Genomic DNA, 16,266 nt, shown 5'->3' with positions numbered 1-16,266 from the left:
TTTTGAGAGGGTTTTTTGAAGGTATAAAATACTGAGCTGCTAGGATAAAAATTGGGTCCTCTATTGTTGGTGATTCAGGTGGTTTAACTCCCCTTCAATGCCTCCCACACTACTGTTCCAAAGACAAGCAACCCTTTCTCATATTCTAATGTATAAGGAATCCTCAGTCGAATATTTCTGGGAAGGGACAAAAGGAACATGACACAACTGTCAGTGTGGAAAGGGAAGTGCTGTGGAAGACAGCAAATTAAGCACGTAGAGATGTCTGAAGTGGCATTTACAAGAAGGTGGAACTGGGACTAACACAGCAATTAAACCTCACAGAAATAAAACTGATTACTTTGCGACAGTGTACTCTTCTTCAAAGTAATCGATTAGTTCTAAAAAAGATGAGGGAAGAAAGTTCCCTGGAGGAGATGGACTGGATGACCACTCTGGAGATGCCAGACACTGCTTAAAAACCCAAGGACCACAGTTACCCAAGAGGGAAACAGCTTCCCCACGTGCCTCCGGCCTTAGTTGTCTCTCATTTGCAAAACAAATCAGTGTCTGTGACTTCAATAGAATTTAGAGTGAATAATGCTGGACTAAAAATACACGAAGTCTCCACCTGCCAGTAATGTGCCACCAGATAATAACACTCTGGGAACCGTGCTCAGGGCAGCCAACCTGCGCCCCGGCTTACCTGCCCTTGCTGTCCTGCATGTTGGGGTTCGCGCCAGCCTGCAGCAGGGCCTCTGTGAGCTGTGCCATCTCGGACATCACAGCTGCCGAGTGTTTCTTTGAATTGTACGATGCGACGAGGTGCAATGGTGTCTCCTGGGCACCCAATGTGGCAGCATTGACCAAGGCCCCATTCTTAATGAGGAAAGTGGCAGCAAAGAGATCTCCTTGAAAGGAAACAATAGAAGAAATGGTCACAAATGACAACAGCCACGGCGAGCTATTCTGACCAGTGCTTCCTCAAAAGTAACGGTCAGTAAGTGTAGACAGAGAAGATCTCATCATTGAGATCATGGACTTAAAATATACACGAATTCAGTCACCTCTGTCCCAACCCCTCGCTTCAGTATCACATTACAATCTTAAGTATACCAGGCTTCTATCCTTCAAATTCTTCTTCTGGTCATCAGCTCTCATAAAGGGTTCCAAAGATTCCTCCCCAATACAATTTTCCTCCCTCTCTCATTCCTGATCACAGTCTGTCCCTAAGCAGTACCTGCATGCCTCTAACCTGTTATACTTGCAATAGCTCTTACAAAGGCATTTATGAGAAGTTTTCTTTTATATCTTGCAATATCATTTCATCTTCTTCGACCACACTTCTGTGCTCTGAACTTTGAGAAGGGGGTTAGGACTTCAGGAGTGGCCAAGCTCTCAAGTCTGTTATCTGGATTCCTGTGCTCATTTGCATCTGAATAATATGAGCTTTATCTAGTCTTCTTAAACATGGAATTTCAAAATCAATTGGAATTTCTCACCCACTCTATTCCTTCTTCCAAGGGACTACCTTGCTGCTGGAGTTGTGTAAGCTCTGGCAGTGAGGATGGCTAGGCTACCACAGGCCCCACGGATTCTGGTAGGACCAGGTCTGATTTCCCTTTTTTTTTTGTTATAGTTTAAAAAAAAATTTTTTTGGCTGTGCTGGGTCTTCATTACTCTCGGGCTTTTCTCCAGTTGTGGTGAGCAACGCTTGGGTTTCTCATTGCAGTGGCTTCTCTTGTTGCGAAGCATGGGCTCTAGGGCATGCAGGCTTCAGCAGTTTCAGCACATGGGCTGAGCAGCTGCGGCTCCCAGGCTCTAGAGCTCTGGTTCAGTAGTTGTGATGTGTGGGTTTAGCTGCTCTGCAGCACACAGGATCTTTCCGGATTGGGATCAAATCTGTGTCTCCTCTAATAGCAGGTGGATTCTTTACCACGGAGCCACCAGGGCAACTCTGATTATTTTTGTATCCATCCACTGTCTCATACGTAACAGACATTACGTAAATGTTTGGGAGGAAAATGGATTAACCGGTTGGGGCTATAACGTTCCACGTTAACCGAATGGCTCCAATTCCAATCAGTTATGATCTTGGGTAACTGAAGAGTTCTCTAACCAGCCAATCCTGAAATATTTTCATTCTTCTGTCCCTGATTCTTTTCTTGGGGAGGGCAGGGGAAAATACAATCTTTATCAGAATTGTGTGCAAAGGACCAAAGCATAGATTTCTTTACAAAAAAATGTCGGTGGAGCTCTGAAAGCAACAGGTAACATGTATATCTGGGGACTAGGCTGGGTCACCCTTTGCTGTCCATATGCACATGGACATATTGGGGTTTTCATTTGTAATATTGACAAAGCCCACAGAGACTGAGTCTAGGAGAGAATATATAAAAACTATACATCAGCAACAGAATAAAATATCTTAGAGAAAGCCACCTACATTCTGGAAGTGGAAAGAAATTTAGAATTATGAGGACAGAGAGCCTTAAAATGACAAGCCTGATATATAATGTAGTGGAGGAGAGGTAAAATATGGTTTCATTACCTTTAAGCTTGGCATATATTCCAAACTAAATAGTTAACAGACAGCAAAGCTAAAGTAAGATGTGTCAGTGAGACACTTATAATACACTATACACACAGAAGAATAACTGGGGCAAGACTGCATATAGAAACAAGGGTACAGCATCAATGGCTGGATTCAGGTGGATGGCGTAATAAATTTTTCAATATATCTTAAGCCCTTTTAAAAAGAATGATCGTTTTTAGATTAGATTTATTCTATTAATAAGAGCCAAAGGTTTTTTTTTTAAGTTTATACATATATCAAAGTGAAGTCATTCAGTCGTGTCCAGCTCTTTGCGACCCCATGAACTATATATAGCCTACCAGGCTTCTCCATCCATGGGATTTTCCAGGCAAGAGTACCGGAGACGGTTGCCATTTCCTGCTCCAGGGAATCTTCCTGACCCAGGGATCAAACCTGGGTCTCCCGCATTGCTGGGAGACGCTCTACCCTCTGAGCCACCAGAGAAGCCCTTATACATATATACATACATACAATATATGCACCCCACACAAAGAATTATTTAGGAATTATTGGAAACTGAAAATTGACATTGTTTTGCGCTAACAGAAAGTCAGCCCATGAATATAAAATCAAGAGGAAATAGACAACTGACATCAAAAAAGCAGAACAAAGGGAGGGAACAGAAAATGCCCAAAGCACCATTTATAAAGTTTTTTGACAGTAAGAAACCTCTAATAGGTTTTAGAACAGTTTCCTTCAGAAAATTGTTAAGAAAAAAATTGCTTGGTGCTTAACAGTTCTGGTTACTTCATCACTTCACTCCTCAACACTGCCAAGGAAACTAGGCATTACTATAATAACTTGTCCATATAAAAATATTCCTAACAATGCAGTTAATGTTTTAAAAAAATCCACACACAATTTTTTATTTCAATGAAGCTCTCTAACTGAAGTTTCATTCAGGAACCAGGCAGTAACTTTCATTAAATTAAATAATTAAATTTCATTAAATTAAATAAATCCGGTGGCTTAAAGCAATACAAATTTATTATCTTGCAGTTTTATAGGTTGAAAGCCTGGTATAGACATACCCCATCTAAAAGTTTTTCTGCTGTCAAAAATTTTATAAATAGTGCTTTGGACATTTTCTGTTCCCTCCCTTTGTTCTGCTTTTTTGATGTCAGTTGTCTATTTCCTTTGGGTTTTATATCCATGGGCTGACTTTCTGTTAGTGTAAAACACTGTCAATTTTCAGTTTCCAAAACTTCCTAAGTACCTTTAGGTGGGGTGCATATATTGCATGTATGCATATTATGTACAAGCTTTAAAAAAAAATTTGGCTCTCATAAATAAAGTAAATCTAATCTAAAACCTGTGATTCTTTTTAAAAGGGCTTAAGATATAAAAAAATTTTTATTATGCCACCCATCTGAATCCAACCAGTGATGCTGTACCCTTGTTTCTGTGTAATTAAAACTAAAAGCTGCATCTCATGCTGCTCCAATTTGTAGGATCATCTACAAACCGATACGAGCAATTAGACAGGAGCACGCTGCCTAAGAGGCCCACTGATGGATGCCAATGATCAAGGAAAATAAGCACAAGAAGAATGCTTTTAAAGAGCAAGGATGTAAGACATCCCCAGCGATTCAGTGGTTAAGACTTGGGCTTTCACTGCTGCGGACCTGGATTTGAATCCTGATCTGGGAACTAAGATCCCACAACTTGTGTGGTATGGTCAAAAAAAGAGAGAAAAGGGCAAGTATTCATCTTCTTGCCCAGATCCAGCTAATCAGAGGAGATAGTGTCTCTCTGGTCACATGAACATCCCCTGCACGCTCACTCACAGACTCATTTTTTCTTCTTTTTTATAACAATCTCCCTCTTTTACAGAAACATTCTTGACAGAAACTGACCAGTACACTTGGTTATTAGGATGATCATTGACTCTTCTGATGAGAGATTCTAATGTGTGCCCACAACCAGACCAAAATCTCATGTGTTAAAGAGCTTCACTTATATGATAATCAGCTTAAAGTAAGGTTAACAGTCAAATTTTAAGTATATTACTCAATTCAACCATATGGGCAGGTCAATAGTCTGACAGATCAAACTGAAGAAGGAAAAGTGAAAAAAGATCCCTACAGAAAATGAAGTTGGTTATGACATTTCACTCAGGGCAAGGGAAGAGCCTACCCCATGGCAGTCACTGGGTTGAGTGTATTATTATCTCACAGTCTCCCAACAACCAGTAAAGCAAAATAATTCTCACTTTACAGGTGAGGAAAAGGAGACTCAGGAATGGTTATGTGATTTGTCCAAGACCACAGAATAAGTGGACAAGCCAGGATTCAGACTGTGGTACATCAGGCTCCAACACCAGTGCTCTGTCCTCCACACCATGCCACGCTCTGCCAACTGAGCAACAGTCAAGCTTATTATGCCCACACTGCAATCCCCATGCTTGCACGCAACTAATAAATTCAGAAAGGAAGACTGAATCATCTGAAAATAAGCATCAAAAATGCATCACCAATTCTTGGCAATTCTCGTAACCAAGCAATCATCAAAATATTTAATAACTCATCAAAGATGTTTTTTCATCACACATAAGAATTTAAGTCCCTAAGAGGAAATTCTGATACATGATTCTGAGATTGTTTTTTTAGTAACAAGTGTATCTGTTTCCAAAATAAACATCTCAGACACTGAACAGTATGGGAAAGAATAGTTCCCAATGCAGTGGAAACTTTTCCCACTGAACACACACTCAGTGCTAAGCACCCAGTGGCTTTGTGCAGTACAGAGGGATGCTTGGGAAAAAGGCATCTGCTCTTTTTTTTTTAGGCATCTGCTCTTGACACTCACATACTCTAAGGATTTCCTTCTCAATGATGAACAAAATTTTCCTCTTCATCAGCCAGCATGCTTAACACTCTTAACACATGACTTAGAGGGAGATTTATATTAAAACTTTTGCCCAAAAAGGGCAAAGCCACAGCTGCAAAAGGACCATATTTGAAGTAATTACACCCCACCAGCTAGGAGCAACTTGTGAACAGCAAAAGCGCGGCAGAGATAATAATAGAATAATAATGCACAACTGGAAGGTTAAATACACATTATTAAGATGTGGAGAAACCAGTGTGTCCTGTTTTTGATGTCCACATGTAAACAAAATGTGGCCATGGCCAAGTACTTCAATCAAGTCATCCATCCCTCTACAAAATGAAGGCTCTGAGTCATCTGAAAGCTTTCAGGCCATATTGGAACTCTACCCCTATATGGCTTCTCACTCTGTCAAAAAAAAGGGACTACTGCAGGGGCGTCCCTGGCAGTCCAGCGGTTAAGACTCTGCACTGCCAATTCAAGGGGTGTGAGTTCGATCCCTGATTGGGGAACTAAGATTCCACATGCTGTGTAGCAGGGCCAATGAAAAAAGACTACTGCAAAGTAGAGTCAGGCCGGATCCATTTGGGACTTAAGAATTAAGGCCATGGGAAAAACAAAAGACTAGTACTTTTCCCCCTTTAATTCAATAAGATGAAAATGCTTTGATTATAATTCTGCCACTTACATAACTTCCCACTATTAATGACAATGTACTCAAATAGAGGTACAATTTCAAATAACTCTCCTAGAACAAAATGAAATGTTATCACTTTGCCATGCTAGATGAGAAATCCAGTTTGTAAAAGTGAAAATGCTGAATCCCAGAATAGGTTTTAATATTTGTGTTCCTGGAACCTTCCTTCTCTTGCAGTAACTGATACCAGTAAAGTCTTCCTGGCACAACTTCTGAAGAAAGTAATGTACTGGATGAGCAAGTAACACATTGACTGCTTACAAGCAAAAGGTGCTTTTTTCCTCTAAGTACCATCTCTCTAACCTTCTTCCGGGGGTCCTCATGATACTTTGAAGAGCCTAACCAACAAGGCATGAGGCAACAGCTCTTCAGTCTCTCCTATGACCCACTGATCACAAATTCTAAGTCTGCTACCTGCCAAATACAGACTCAAGAAGCCTTTGAGAGTCTATGGAACAGCGTCAGAGCGTCTTTGAAAGTTACTTGGATAAAAGTAAAACTGCCCGCAGAGAAAAATATAAAATACATTTCTTCCTACCTCTTTGGATTCCTTTATGTAACAAGCTCCAGCCGTTCTTGTCCACCATGTCCACATCAGCTTTGTGATTAACCAGCGTGGTGGCGATACTCTCCAGCCGTCGGGAAAGGGCTAGATCTAATGCAAGGTCTCCGTTATGATCCAACTCATTCAGTTTCCCAGGGAGCTGCAGAGAGAAATTCCTACATCAGCACACAGTCAGTAGAGAAGATAACTGACTCTTGGACCCTGACTTCTCAATATCATCTCATACAATATGAGATTTTAGTCCTATAACTTACTATAGCTTACTCTCCAAATTCAACTGAATTCACAAACTTCTCTCGGGCCTCCTCAGGGCGCATGCCTTTCCAGGAGCCCAGGACTACCAGGGATCACAGAGCAGGTGCAAACGCCATAGAAGATGACACAAGAGGGACATGCAGACGATGCTGCGGGAACACAAGTGCCAGGATGGAGGGTCAGACAGCCTGATGGGACCCAGCTCACATCTTCACGAAGGACTGTGGCTTAACTACCTATTTCCTCCTGGCAGTTTAAGGTCTCCCCTACTCTGGACATCAGGATAAAACACACGACACAGCCACCTGTCTAGAGCAGCTCCATTTCCCCTAAGGCAATGCAGTGAGCAGAAGGACCGTTCCCAAATACGTCCATGTCCTAATCCCTAGAACCCATGACTATGTCACCTCACATAATGAAAGGCCCTCTGCAGATGTTATTAAGGTTAACAACCCTGTAACGGGGAGAGGACCCTGGACCTGCAAGGAGGGCCCAATCTATCTACTCACATGAGTCCTTAATAAAGAAAGAGGGAAGCAGAAGAGTAGATCAGACAGATGTGACATGAGAAAGACTGGATCCGACACATTGGCTTTCAAAAGGGAGGAAAGGGGCCATGGGTGAAGGAATGTGCTGGCCGCTAGAAGCTGAGAATGGCCCTGACTCAGCTCACAGCCAGGAAGAAAATGTGGATGCTGGTCCTATAGTCACCAGAAACTGAATTCTGCCAACAACCCAAGCAAGCAGGCTTCCCTATAGCCACGAGAAAGGAACACAGCCTGCCAACAACCAGACTTCCAACCTATAAAACCACAAGATAATAAATTTGCATTGTTTAAGCCACTGGGTTTGTGGTAAATTTTCAAAAAATATTTATTTATTCATTTGGCTGCTCTGTGTCTTAGTTGTGGTACACAGGATCTTCAGTCGTGACACGCAGACACTTAGTTTGGCATGTGGGATCTACTTCCCTGAGCAGAGATTGAACCCAAGGCCCCTGCATTGGGAGCAGAGAGTCTTAAATCACTTGGCCACCAGGGAAATTCCGGCTTGTGGTAATTTCTTTTGTGTGTGTGTGTGTGTTTGTTTATTTATTTTTGTGGTAATTTCTAACAGTGGCAAAAGAAAAACTAGAACAGGCATTAATTAGTACCTGAAAGTTAAATACTGCTGAAACGACTACCTAAAAATGTGGAAGTGTCTTTGGAAGTGGGTGATGGGCAGAGGCTGGAAGAATATTAAGAAGTATGAGGGGAAAAGTTCAGGTGGCTTCGAACAAACCACTAGTAGAAACATGTACATTAAAGACAAGGAATGGCTCAGAGGAAGTGAGGAGCATTACAGAGAAGAACAAGTGAAGTGCAGTTTGGGGAAAAGGCAGAGTACCTGTGAGTCCATTTCAATCAGATAAAGAAAGACCACGTCTTCTCTCTCTACTTTTATAGCTTTATGTAACGGGTACTCGGTCTTGGACTTGATCATTTTGTATAACAACTGAGCACTCATGCTGCTGAAGTCCTCCTTCCGTAAGTCATCCTGCAGATAAAAAAGACAGTGAAAAGCAGAACAGATTAAACATATCAACAATAATGACAATGCACGTTTCTTAGGAAGCACTTGGAAAGTGTCTGGCACTACTTTAACATTTCCCAACTCATTGAATTCTCACAAAAACCCTGAGGTAGGTACTCTTATTATCCTCATTCACAGATGATGTAAGTAAAGCAAAAAGAGGCTGATTAACTTGCCCAGGTTCACACAGAGAGTGAACAGCTGAGCGGGGATCTGGAGCCAAGAGCCCACCCCATTCCCTGTCCCCCATCCACTCTCCTGAGCGTGGATTCTTCACCACAGCACCGCTCAGCCTCCGGGTAAGATGGTAAAGCACAAGCGACACTGACAGCCCACAGGAGCCCTCCACGTGAGAACAGACTCCTCCCCGCTCAGCCCCACAAAGACGATAACAGAATTAATCAGAACTTCCACAAACAACTCATTGGTTTCTACTGTTGCAGATCTCTAAATGTCTACCTATTTTAGCAGAAAGGTTCCTGTTTCAATTCTTCAAAATCCAGTTAAGACACTTTTTCTCATAGTGTTGCTGAATACCAAACAATCTGCAGAAACTAGGTTATAAAGTAGCACTAGCCATGATTTTCTTAAAAAATGCAAAACAGACAACCAAGAACTGCAAAACTTCTTCTTTATGATGAAAGCTACCTAAGGGAGCAGATCTAATTTAACAATGCCCTCCAGACACCAAGGAGGCAGAGAAAGCCCAGAGGGGGCACTGCTGAGCACACAGGCCTGCTGGCCCCACAGAAGCACCTGCTTGTGAGGCGCGGCCACGGCCCCTGCAGATGGAGGACAAGGCAGGTGTGTGTCCCTTCGTTCCAAGCCTGCTTCTTGGCCTGGGCTATCTTCTGCCTCTCGACTCCGACATCAGAACTAGGAGGCCTTTAGAGTCAAAAAGAATCTCACAGATCATCTAACACAACTACTTAGCCTTCAATTTTGTTATAAGAGGAAACAAGGGGCCAGAGAGGTAACTTTCTGTGGAACCAGGTCCCACACCCTGGTCTCCTGACTTCCAGCAAAGGTGCTTTTTTCCCCACACTCTTCAGCCTCACACTTACCCAGTGACTTGCAATAATTTCTGCACAGTAGTTCATCAATGTGCTGGCATTCAGCTCCTCCGCAGTCTGATAGAAGCGAATACAGTTCCTGACGTTCACCAGAGACATCACACCCTTCTCACATCTACAAGAGAGTATCAGTGATCAACAGGATTGTTAGGATCAATATATTCATAAATGAACAAACCAAAGCAACAATCTGTGTACTGGCTGGCTATGTCCAATAACACTAAGGTGTAAGGTTTAAGCAATAGAGCTATGAGTAAACTGTAGCTGAGTTACTCTAAGTACCAGAATTTCATTATTGTATTGCTCATTCTGGTCAGAATCCAAATAATCTTTAAATAAACATGTTAAGCATAACACCCCAACTGCCTTCAAAGTAACCACATGAAACTCACTGATCATACACACAGGCGATTGTAATGTCAAACATGAAATGCATCAAATTCAGTCCTTTGATATTTAATTGTATGGGACACACTTGCAGTTCCCACTAGCACAACTCTATGATGCCACAAGGTATGTGAATCGAAACTCAATAAAGCCGACTTTAGAAAGCCCACTTTAAAAATCTATCATGTATAGAAATGACTGAGTTAAGAGACAAACTACAGAACACCAAGATAGAGAAGAACTGGCTACAACGGTGTCCCACAGCGCCTGGTAACAGCAACAATAATAACAATATTCTGAGAATCATTAACAAGAGAGCCCCAACTAGGTCAGGGAAGACAGGGCTGCACACAGGTCTCTGGCAGCACAAAGCAGACACACATCCTAGACTACAAGATGCAGAACAGGGAAGCCCCAAGTTTCCACTACCCTAGGATTTCCAGAAACCTTGGTGAGCTTCCACAGCACCGGGCCTGGGAGGAAGGAGGCGGTGACACAGTCCTCCCACCTCCCTTGCCTGCACATCTCCCTACAAGTCAAGTTCACCTCCAAGGGCATCCAAGAGGCCTCATGTGGTCTCAGGGAATACCCCGACACCCCACTGTTGCTTCTGTCCCACAGTGCCCACAAAAACCAAGTTCTCATCACGAGGGAAGGTAGTGACAGACACAAAGTGAATCATCAGGTCAGTAAGAAAGACCAACGCTGAAGGGCCCAACTACACGGGCTCCCTGTGCCCCCCTCTCCTCCTCGGTGAAAAAAGGATAACGCTCTCTTTCAGAGGTTCAGAGGATCTGTGAGTGTTTTTCAAGATAAAGGAAAACCATGTACAATTTGCACAGTATGAGGTACATAGTAGGTATGCTCGCTTACCAGTTGAGGTCTTCCTCAAGGAAGATGCATAATTTAATAACTAATACAAGAGATTCAGTCCTACTGTAAATAAGAATAACTGCCTAACAGATAACTCTCAACTTTAACAGGTGAGGTTTGAATACCAAGAGGACAGGGGGAGATGGGGGAAGAAAGGAGGAAAGTCACGAGAAAGACCTGAGAAGGAGGAGGAACAAATTTTCTAAACCTCACAAATGAGACTTCAGCCAGGAGCAAGAGTAATCTTGCAGCCATTTCTTCACCTAGCAGTAAATGAACGCACTCATTTAATTCCAAGACCTGTGCTTATAGGCTCTGTTTTTAAGCAACATAGCTTGGTGTAAAGAAGCACCTCCCCCAGGGCACTTTCAAATCAAATTGGCACCATATCTAAGTAAGTCACTACAATAATGAGTAAGGATGCTCTACTTCTGAGCCTCTGCTATCTGCACACTAGTCTCCCCAAACTCTAGCATGCTGGCTGCAATGTCTGGTGAAGTCATTCTGACCCTAGCTACGAAATCAGAGCATTCCAGGAGAAAAGTCCTCTTTTCGGATACGTGAAACTTTTACCACCTTTACACTGACAAATATCCTAATGTCCTAAAACATGGTGTGACCTCAGGGAGTACCAACTCATCTGCAGAGCACTTCATAAAGCATTTTTATAGACAAATGCTGAGTGTGAAAATGCCATTCTCTTCCTTACTACCACCAAGAGACACTGCACCAAGACACCCAATGCTTCATGAGGACAGATGTCCTATTATAACTGGCAGACACTTCATTTTCACTAAACTCTGGGATCCCCAGAGTGCCATTCACAATGTGGATAGCCTATAAATAGTCACTGGCATGACTTAAACAACTGAAGAACATGTAATCATACTTAAAAATTCAGATTTTCAGTTCACATCTTCTCTCTGAAAAGCAGCAAGGCACACTGACTTTTCTCTAAAGGGATGTTTGTTGCTGTTAATACATGCTTTTCATTTTAGAGTATAAAAAAATACAGATGCACAGAACAGTACACCTAATTTTTAAAGTCAAGAGTATGCTTAAGCGCCCCACAAACTCCTGTCCAGTTTTATGTCATCTGTGCCTCTGAATAGAAGGCAGAAAAATTACTGAAGAGATAAACAAAAAAAGGTTAATGGTGGTTAAATCACAGATGACTTACTTTTGTTATCTGTATAATTCTATACTTCCTAAATACCACACACTGAACATGTAGCTAATAATCAGGAAAAAAAAAATTATTTAAACTGTCAGTTGCTAGCATACACTATTAATTATCTCTTTTTTTAAGAGTATTTTCCTGATAATGCTTACACCCAAAACTCCCTTTTCCCCTTTCATCAACCTGGTGACCGCATCCCAAACCTAGATCCCTACGCGATAAACAGCAGCAGCAGCTGCTTCGCGTTTAACTGCGCACATCCCCGAGTCAGAGCCCTTTCACTCACTACTTCAAATGTGCAATTCCTCCTGCAAACAGCAGTGGGCACTCTGTGATCGTTCAAAAGCCGACATTTGACTCCATGGCTGGGTCTCTTCCATCCCAGCCCTTAACAAAGCCTTGACAGATAAACTTAATACCCACACGCAATAATAAAACACTGAGCATCTGGTAATGTTGATAGTTATGAAGCCTAATCAGTTAATAAACAATAAACACTTTAATTAAAGAATCCATTACACAGATTACAGCTATCTAAACTAACTACAGGGCAGTTAAAGCAATTCAATTTATAAGCAAGAAAATCAATCTGAGAAAGCTCAGGAAATGGGGGGGGAGGGGTAGATATCAATCACATTCAGTCTAATTAAAGTCACACTCTGATTTCACTCTGAGATGATTCAAAAACACCCAAAGAAAGATCTTTACAGTAAAGCTATCCTGGCTAACCTACTACTATATGTACCTACAAATCCTAGACCTGGTTTGGTTTTTAGGTTATTGAATTTGGGTATTAATATGGCCTCAAGCCCACATCAATCACAGATAATCAGGAGTAAGCTGTGTACTGACTCATGTGGGGCACCGTGGGCCATCTCAGGGCAAACAGCCAGCCTCAATGCAAACAGAACAAGCGGCTCTAGGTAGCCAGGTCTTTCTTGACTCTGATGCTGTGGCTGTTTAGTTGCTACGTCATGTCCGACTCTATGCAACCCCATGGACTATAGCCCTCCAGGCTCCTCTGTTCATGGATTTCCCAGGCAAGAATACTGGAGTGGCTTGTCATTTCCTTCTCCAGGGGATCTTCCAGATCCAAGGATCAAACCTGAGTCTCCTGCTTGGCAGGGGGATTCTTTACCACTGAACCACGTGGGAAGCCCTCTTGATGCTGAGGGCAACACAACAGATGGAATGCTATCTCTCCACCCACCCAGGAGAAACGCCATTCCTTCACACACAGAGATCACAAAAGATCACTAAGTGATGTAAAAAGCACTCCTTCTAACAAGCTGACTTGCAAGGGCTAAATCACCAACAAAAAATAAGAGTATTTTGTCTGCTATCACCTGGTAAACTCTGTTCTCACTGTGTTCTGTAGTTTATAAAGACCAAGGTGGGAGAGCAACAGAGAAAGTGCAATATAAAAAACATAGCAGGCTATCTCCTTGGAACCTAAAAAGTCATAACAAATGAAAAGAGTGAGATCTCAGAAACACTATGAAATTTATTGAGACAGACTCTCATGTACTAATTCAGTCATTAATGTGTTTGTAACAAGAGAATATGACCTTCTTCCAAGGTCAGAAGAACTTCTTCCAAGCAGACAGAAAAGTAGAAGTGAAAGGAAATGATATAGGAGGGAAAATTGAGGGGTTGGACACTGGATTATATTATTTCACAGTCGGTTCATCAGTTCACACATCTATGTAGTTGCAGGTAATAAATCAGTGAAAGACAAGAGAAGACCCAAAAGCTTCAGTAAAATTTAGCTTACAAGACAACACAAAGCAAGGGAGACAAAATTTTCTCTCCACTATTGCCTTTAAAAGAACACCTTGCAAAAGTTATTTACATTAGCAGAAGCAGCTGTTTTCCCAGAGCTTGGCATAATTAAAGCTCAGCCACCACCATCTGAGGTGCTTGACTGTATCTGCTGTGACTTGCCTCTCCCTAAGGAGCTGTAGCTGAAACCGATTAGCTAGTTTCATCAGCTCAGTCAGGAACACATCGTCTTCTCTGAACTCCAACTCATCCGTATAGATCCAGCGAAGCATTGTCATTGTCACCTCAGGGTTAGCATCTGGTTAAAGAAAGCAAGCATAAAAACTTTGAAGACAAAGCACAGATGACATAGTAAAGCCCTCCCAAGGACCCCTAAAAGCTAAAGGTACAAAGAAAACTGTGGTAGACCCAGCTCGAAGAAATATCACACACCCATTAAAAAGGGTAATTATTCTGGGTACCATCTGACTCCAGAAAAGTGTTAACAAGTTTTGCAAGGGGCAGTACATGGGGGAGATGAACCTATTAAAGATGTAAGTCAAGGGATTTCCCTGGTGGTCCAGTGGTTATGAATCTGCCTGGCAATGCAGGGGTTGCAGGTTTGATCCCTGGTTGGGGAACTCAGATCCCACATGCCACTGAGTAACTAAGCCTGAGTGCCACGACTACTGAGCCTTTCATGCCACAACTAGAGAGTCCAAGTGCTGCAACTAAAACCTGATACAGACAAATAAAGGAATATTAAAAAAAAAACAAAGATGTAAGTCAAATAAGCTGGAGGAAAATATTTTAAATATATGACAAAAAGTTAACATTCTTTTTTTGGGCATCTGTATCACATCTGTACAGGCAAACCTTTCACTTCACTGCACTTTGCAGGTACTGGGTTTTTTCTCCACAAATTGAAGGGTTATAGCAACCCTGTGTTACAAAATGATGGTTAGTAATTTTTAGCCATTAAGTATTTTTAAATTAAGGTATGTACATTGTTTTTTCTAGACATAATGCTAATAGACACTTAATAGGCTACAATATAGTGTAAACATAACATTCATATGTACCAGGAAAACAAAAAATTCACATGACACACTATTAGGAGTTTTGCTCTTTGTGGCTGTGAACTGGAATTGAACCCACAATCTCTCCGAGGTCTGTCCGTATACCATGACTCAGTTCATTCGCCCTTATCTTGGGAAGATAACTTATCCCTAACAATGAGGGCATCACAACACCACCACCGTTGAACATCTTCTCCATGGTGGTTTCTTTACTTTAATTTAAAATTTGGCTTGGTTTCCTTTAATAACCCTACCCAAATTGTCTAAACCAACAAACTTGTATGATGAATAAACCCAAATATGAATAGATTTTAAAAACAGTTTCTAAAAAATGATACCAACAGAGATGCCCTGGAACCCTCAAAATTTCAAATAAAGATCTGAATAAAAATCTTCAAATAAGATTCAAGTGATCACCAAACTTTCCCACTCCTGCCTTGATTCATCCCTTAATCTCAAAACAATAAACTGAGAAGTGACCCACTCTGAGTCTCATATTAAGCAGTGGGCAGAGAACAATGAACCAGAAGGAGGTTAGGTGCTTCTGTGTCAGTCAGTTCAGTCGCTCAGTCATGTCTGATTCTGTGACCCCATGGACTGCAGCACGCCAGGCCTCGCTGTCCATCACCAACTCCCAGAGCTTACACAAATTCATGTCCATTGAGTCAGTGATGCCATCCAACCATATCATCCTCTGTCATTCCCTTCTCCTCCTGCCTTCAATCTTCCCCAGCATCAGGGTCTTTTCCAATGAGTCAGTTCTTCCCATCAGGTGGTCAAAGTATTGGAGCTTCAGCATCAGTCCTTCCAATGAATATTCAGGACTGATTTCCTTGAGGATGGAGTGGTTGGATCTCCTTGCACTCCAAGGGACTCTCAAGAGTCTTCTCCAGCACCACAGTTCAAAAGCATCAGTTCTTCAGTGCTCAGCTTTCTTTATAGTCCAACTCTCATATTGATATATGACTACTGGAAAAACCATAGCCTTGACTAGACGAACCTTTGTTGGCAAAGTAATGTCTCTGGTTTTTAATATGCTGTCTAGGTTGATCACAGCTTCCCTTCCAAGGACCAAGTGTCTTTTAATTTCATGGCTTGCAGTCACCATCTACAGTGATGTTGGAGCCCCCAAAAATAAAGTCTGTCACTGTTTTCATTGTTTCCCCATCTATTTACCATGAAATGACGGGACCAGATGCCATGATCCTAGTTTTCTAAATGTTTAGTTTTAAGTCAACTTTTTCACTCTCCTCTTTCACTTTCATCAAGAGGCTCTTTAGTTCTTCGCTTTCTGTCATAAGGGAGGTATCATCTGCATATCTGAGGTGATTGATATTCCTCCCAGAATCTTGATTCCAGCTTGTGCTTCACCCAGCCAAGCATTTCATATGATGTATTCTGCATATAAGTTAAATAAGCA

At 41.9% G+C, this 16,266-nt stretch overlaps 1 protein-coding gene across 4 annotated transcripts in view; it reads right to left on the bottom strand.

Moving 5' to 3' along the window:
* ANKFY1 (ankyrin repeat and FYVE domain containing 1) overlaps positions 1-16,266 on the bottom strand; it is a 67,497-nt gene that overhangs the window by 25,007 nt on the left and 26,224 nt on the right. For 2 of the 4 annotated variants that reach the window (XM_065908469.1, XM_065908470.1), the window contains exons 4-8: positions 13,951-14,086; positions 9,558-9,681; positions 8,308-8,457; positions 6,640-6,805; positions 686-890 (exon numbers count right to left, since the gene is read on the bottom strand). In XM_065908469.1, coding sequence (XP_065764541.1) covers positions 686-890; positions 6,640-6,805; positions 8,308-8,457; positions 9,558-9,681; positions 13,951-14,086 — 781 coding nt within the window. Of the gene's footprint in view, positions 1-685; positions 891-6,639; positions 6,806-8,307; positions 8,458-9,557; positions 9,682-13,858; positions 14,087-16,266 lie in introns of those variants that run through there. The other 2 variants (XM_065908471.1, XM_065908472.1) reach the window with 2 other exon arrangements.

This window comes from Muntiacus reevesi, chromosome 18 (assembly GCF_963930625.1).
Source record: "Muntiacus reevesi chromosome 18, mMunRee1.1, whole genome shotgun sequence".
In the NCBI taxonomy this organism is placed as follows: Eukaryota; Metazoa; Chordata; class Mammalia; order Artiodactyla; family Cervidae; genus Muntiacus; species Muntiacus reevesi.
The sequence above is the reverse complement of the archived record's forward strand: the minus strand, read 5'-3'. Positions and strand labels throughout refer to the sequence as shown.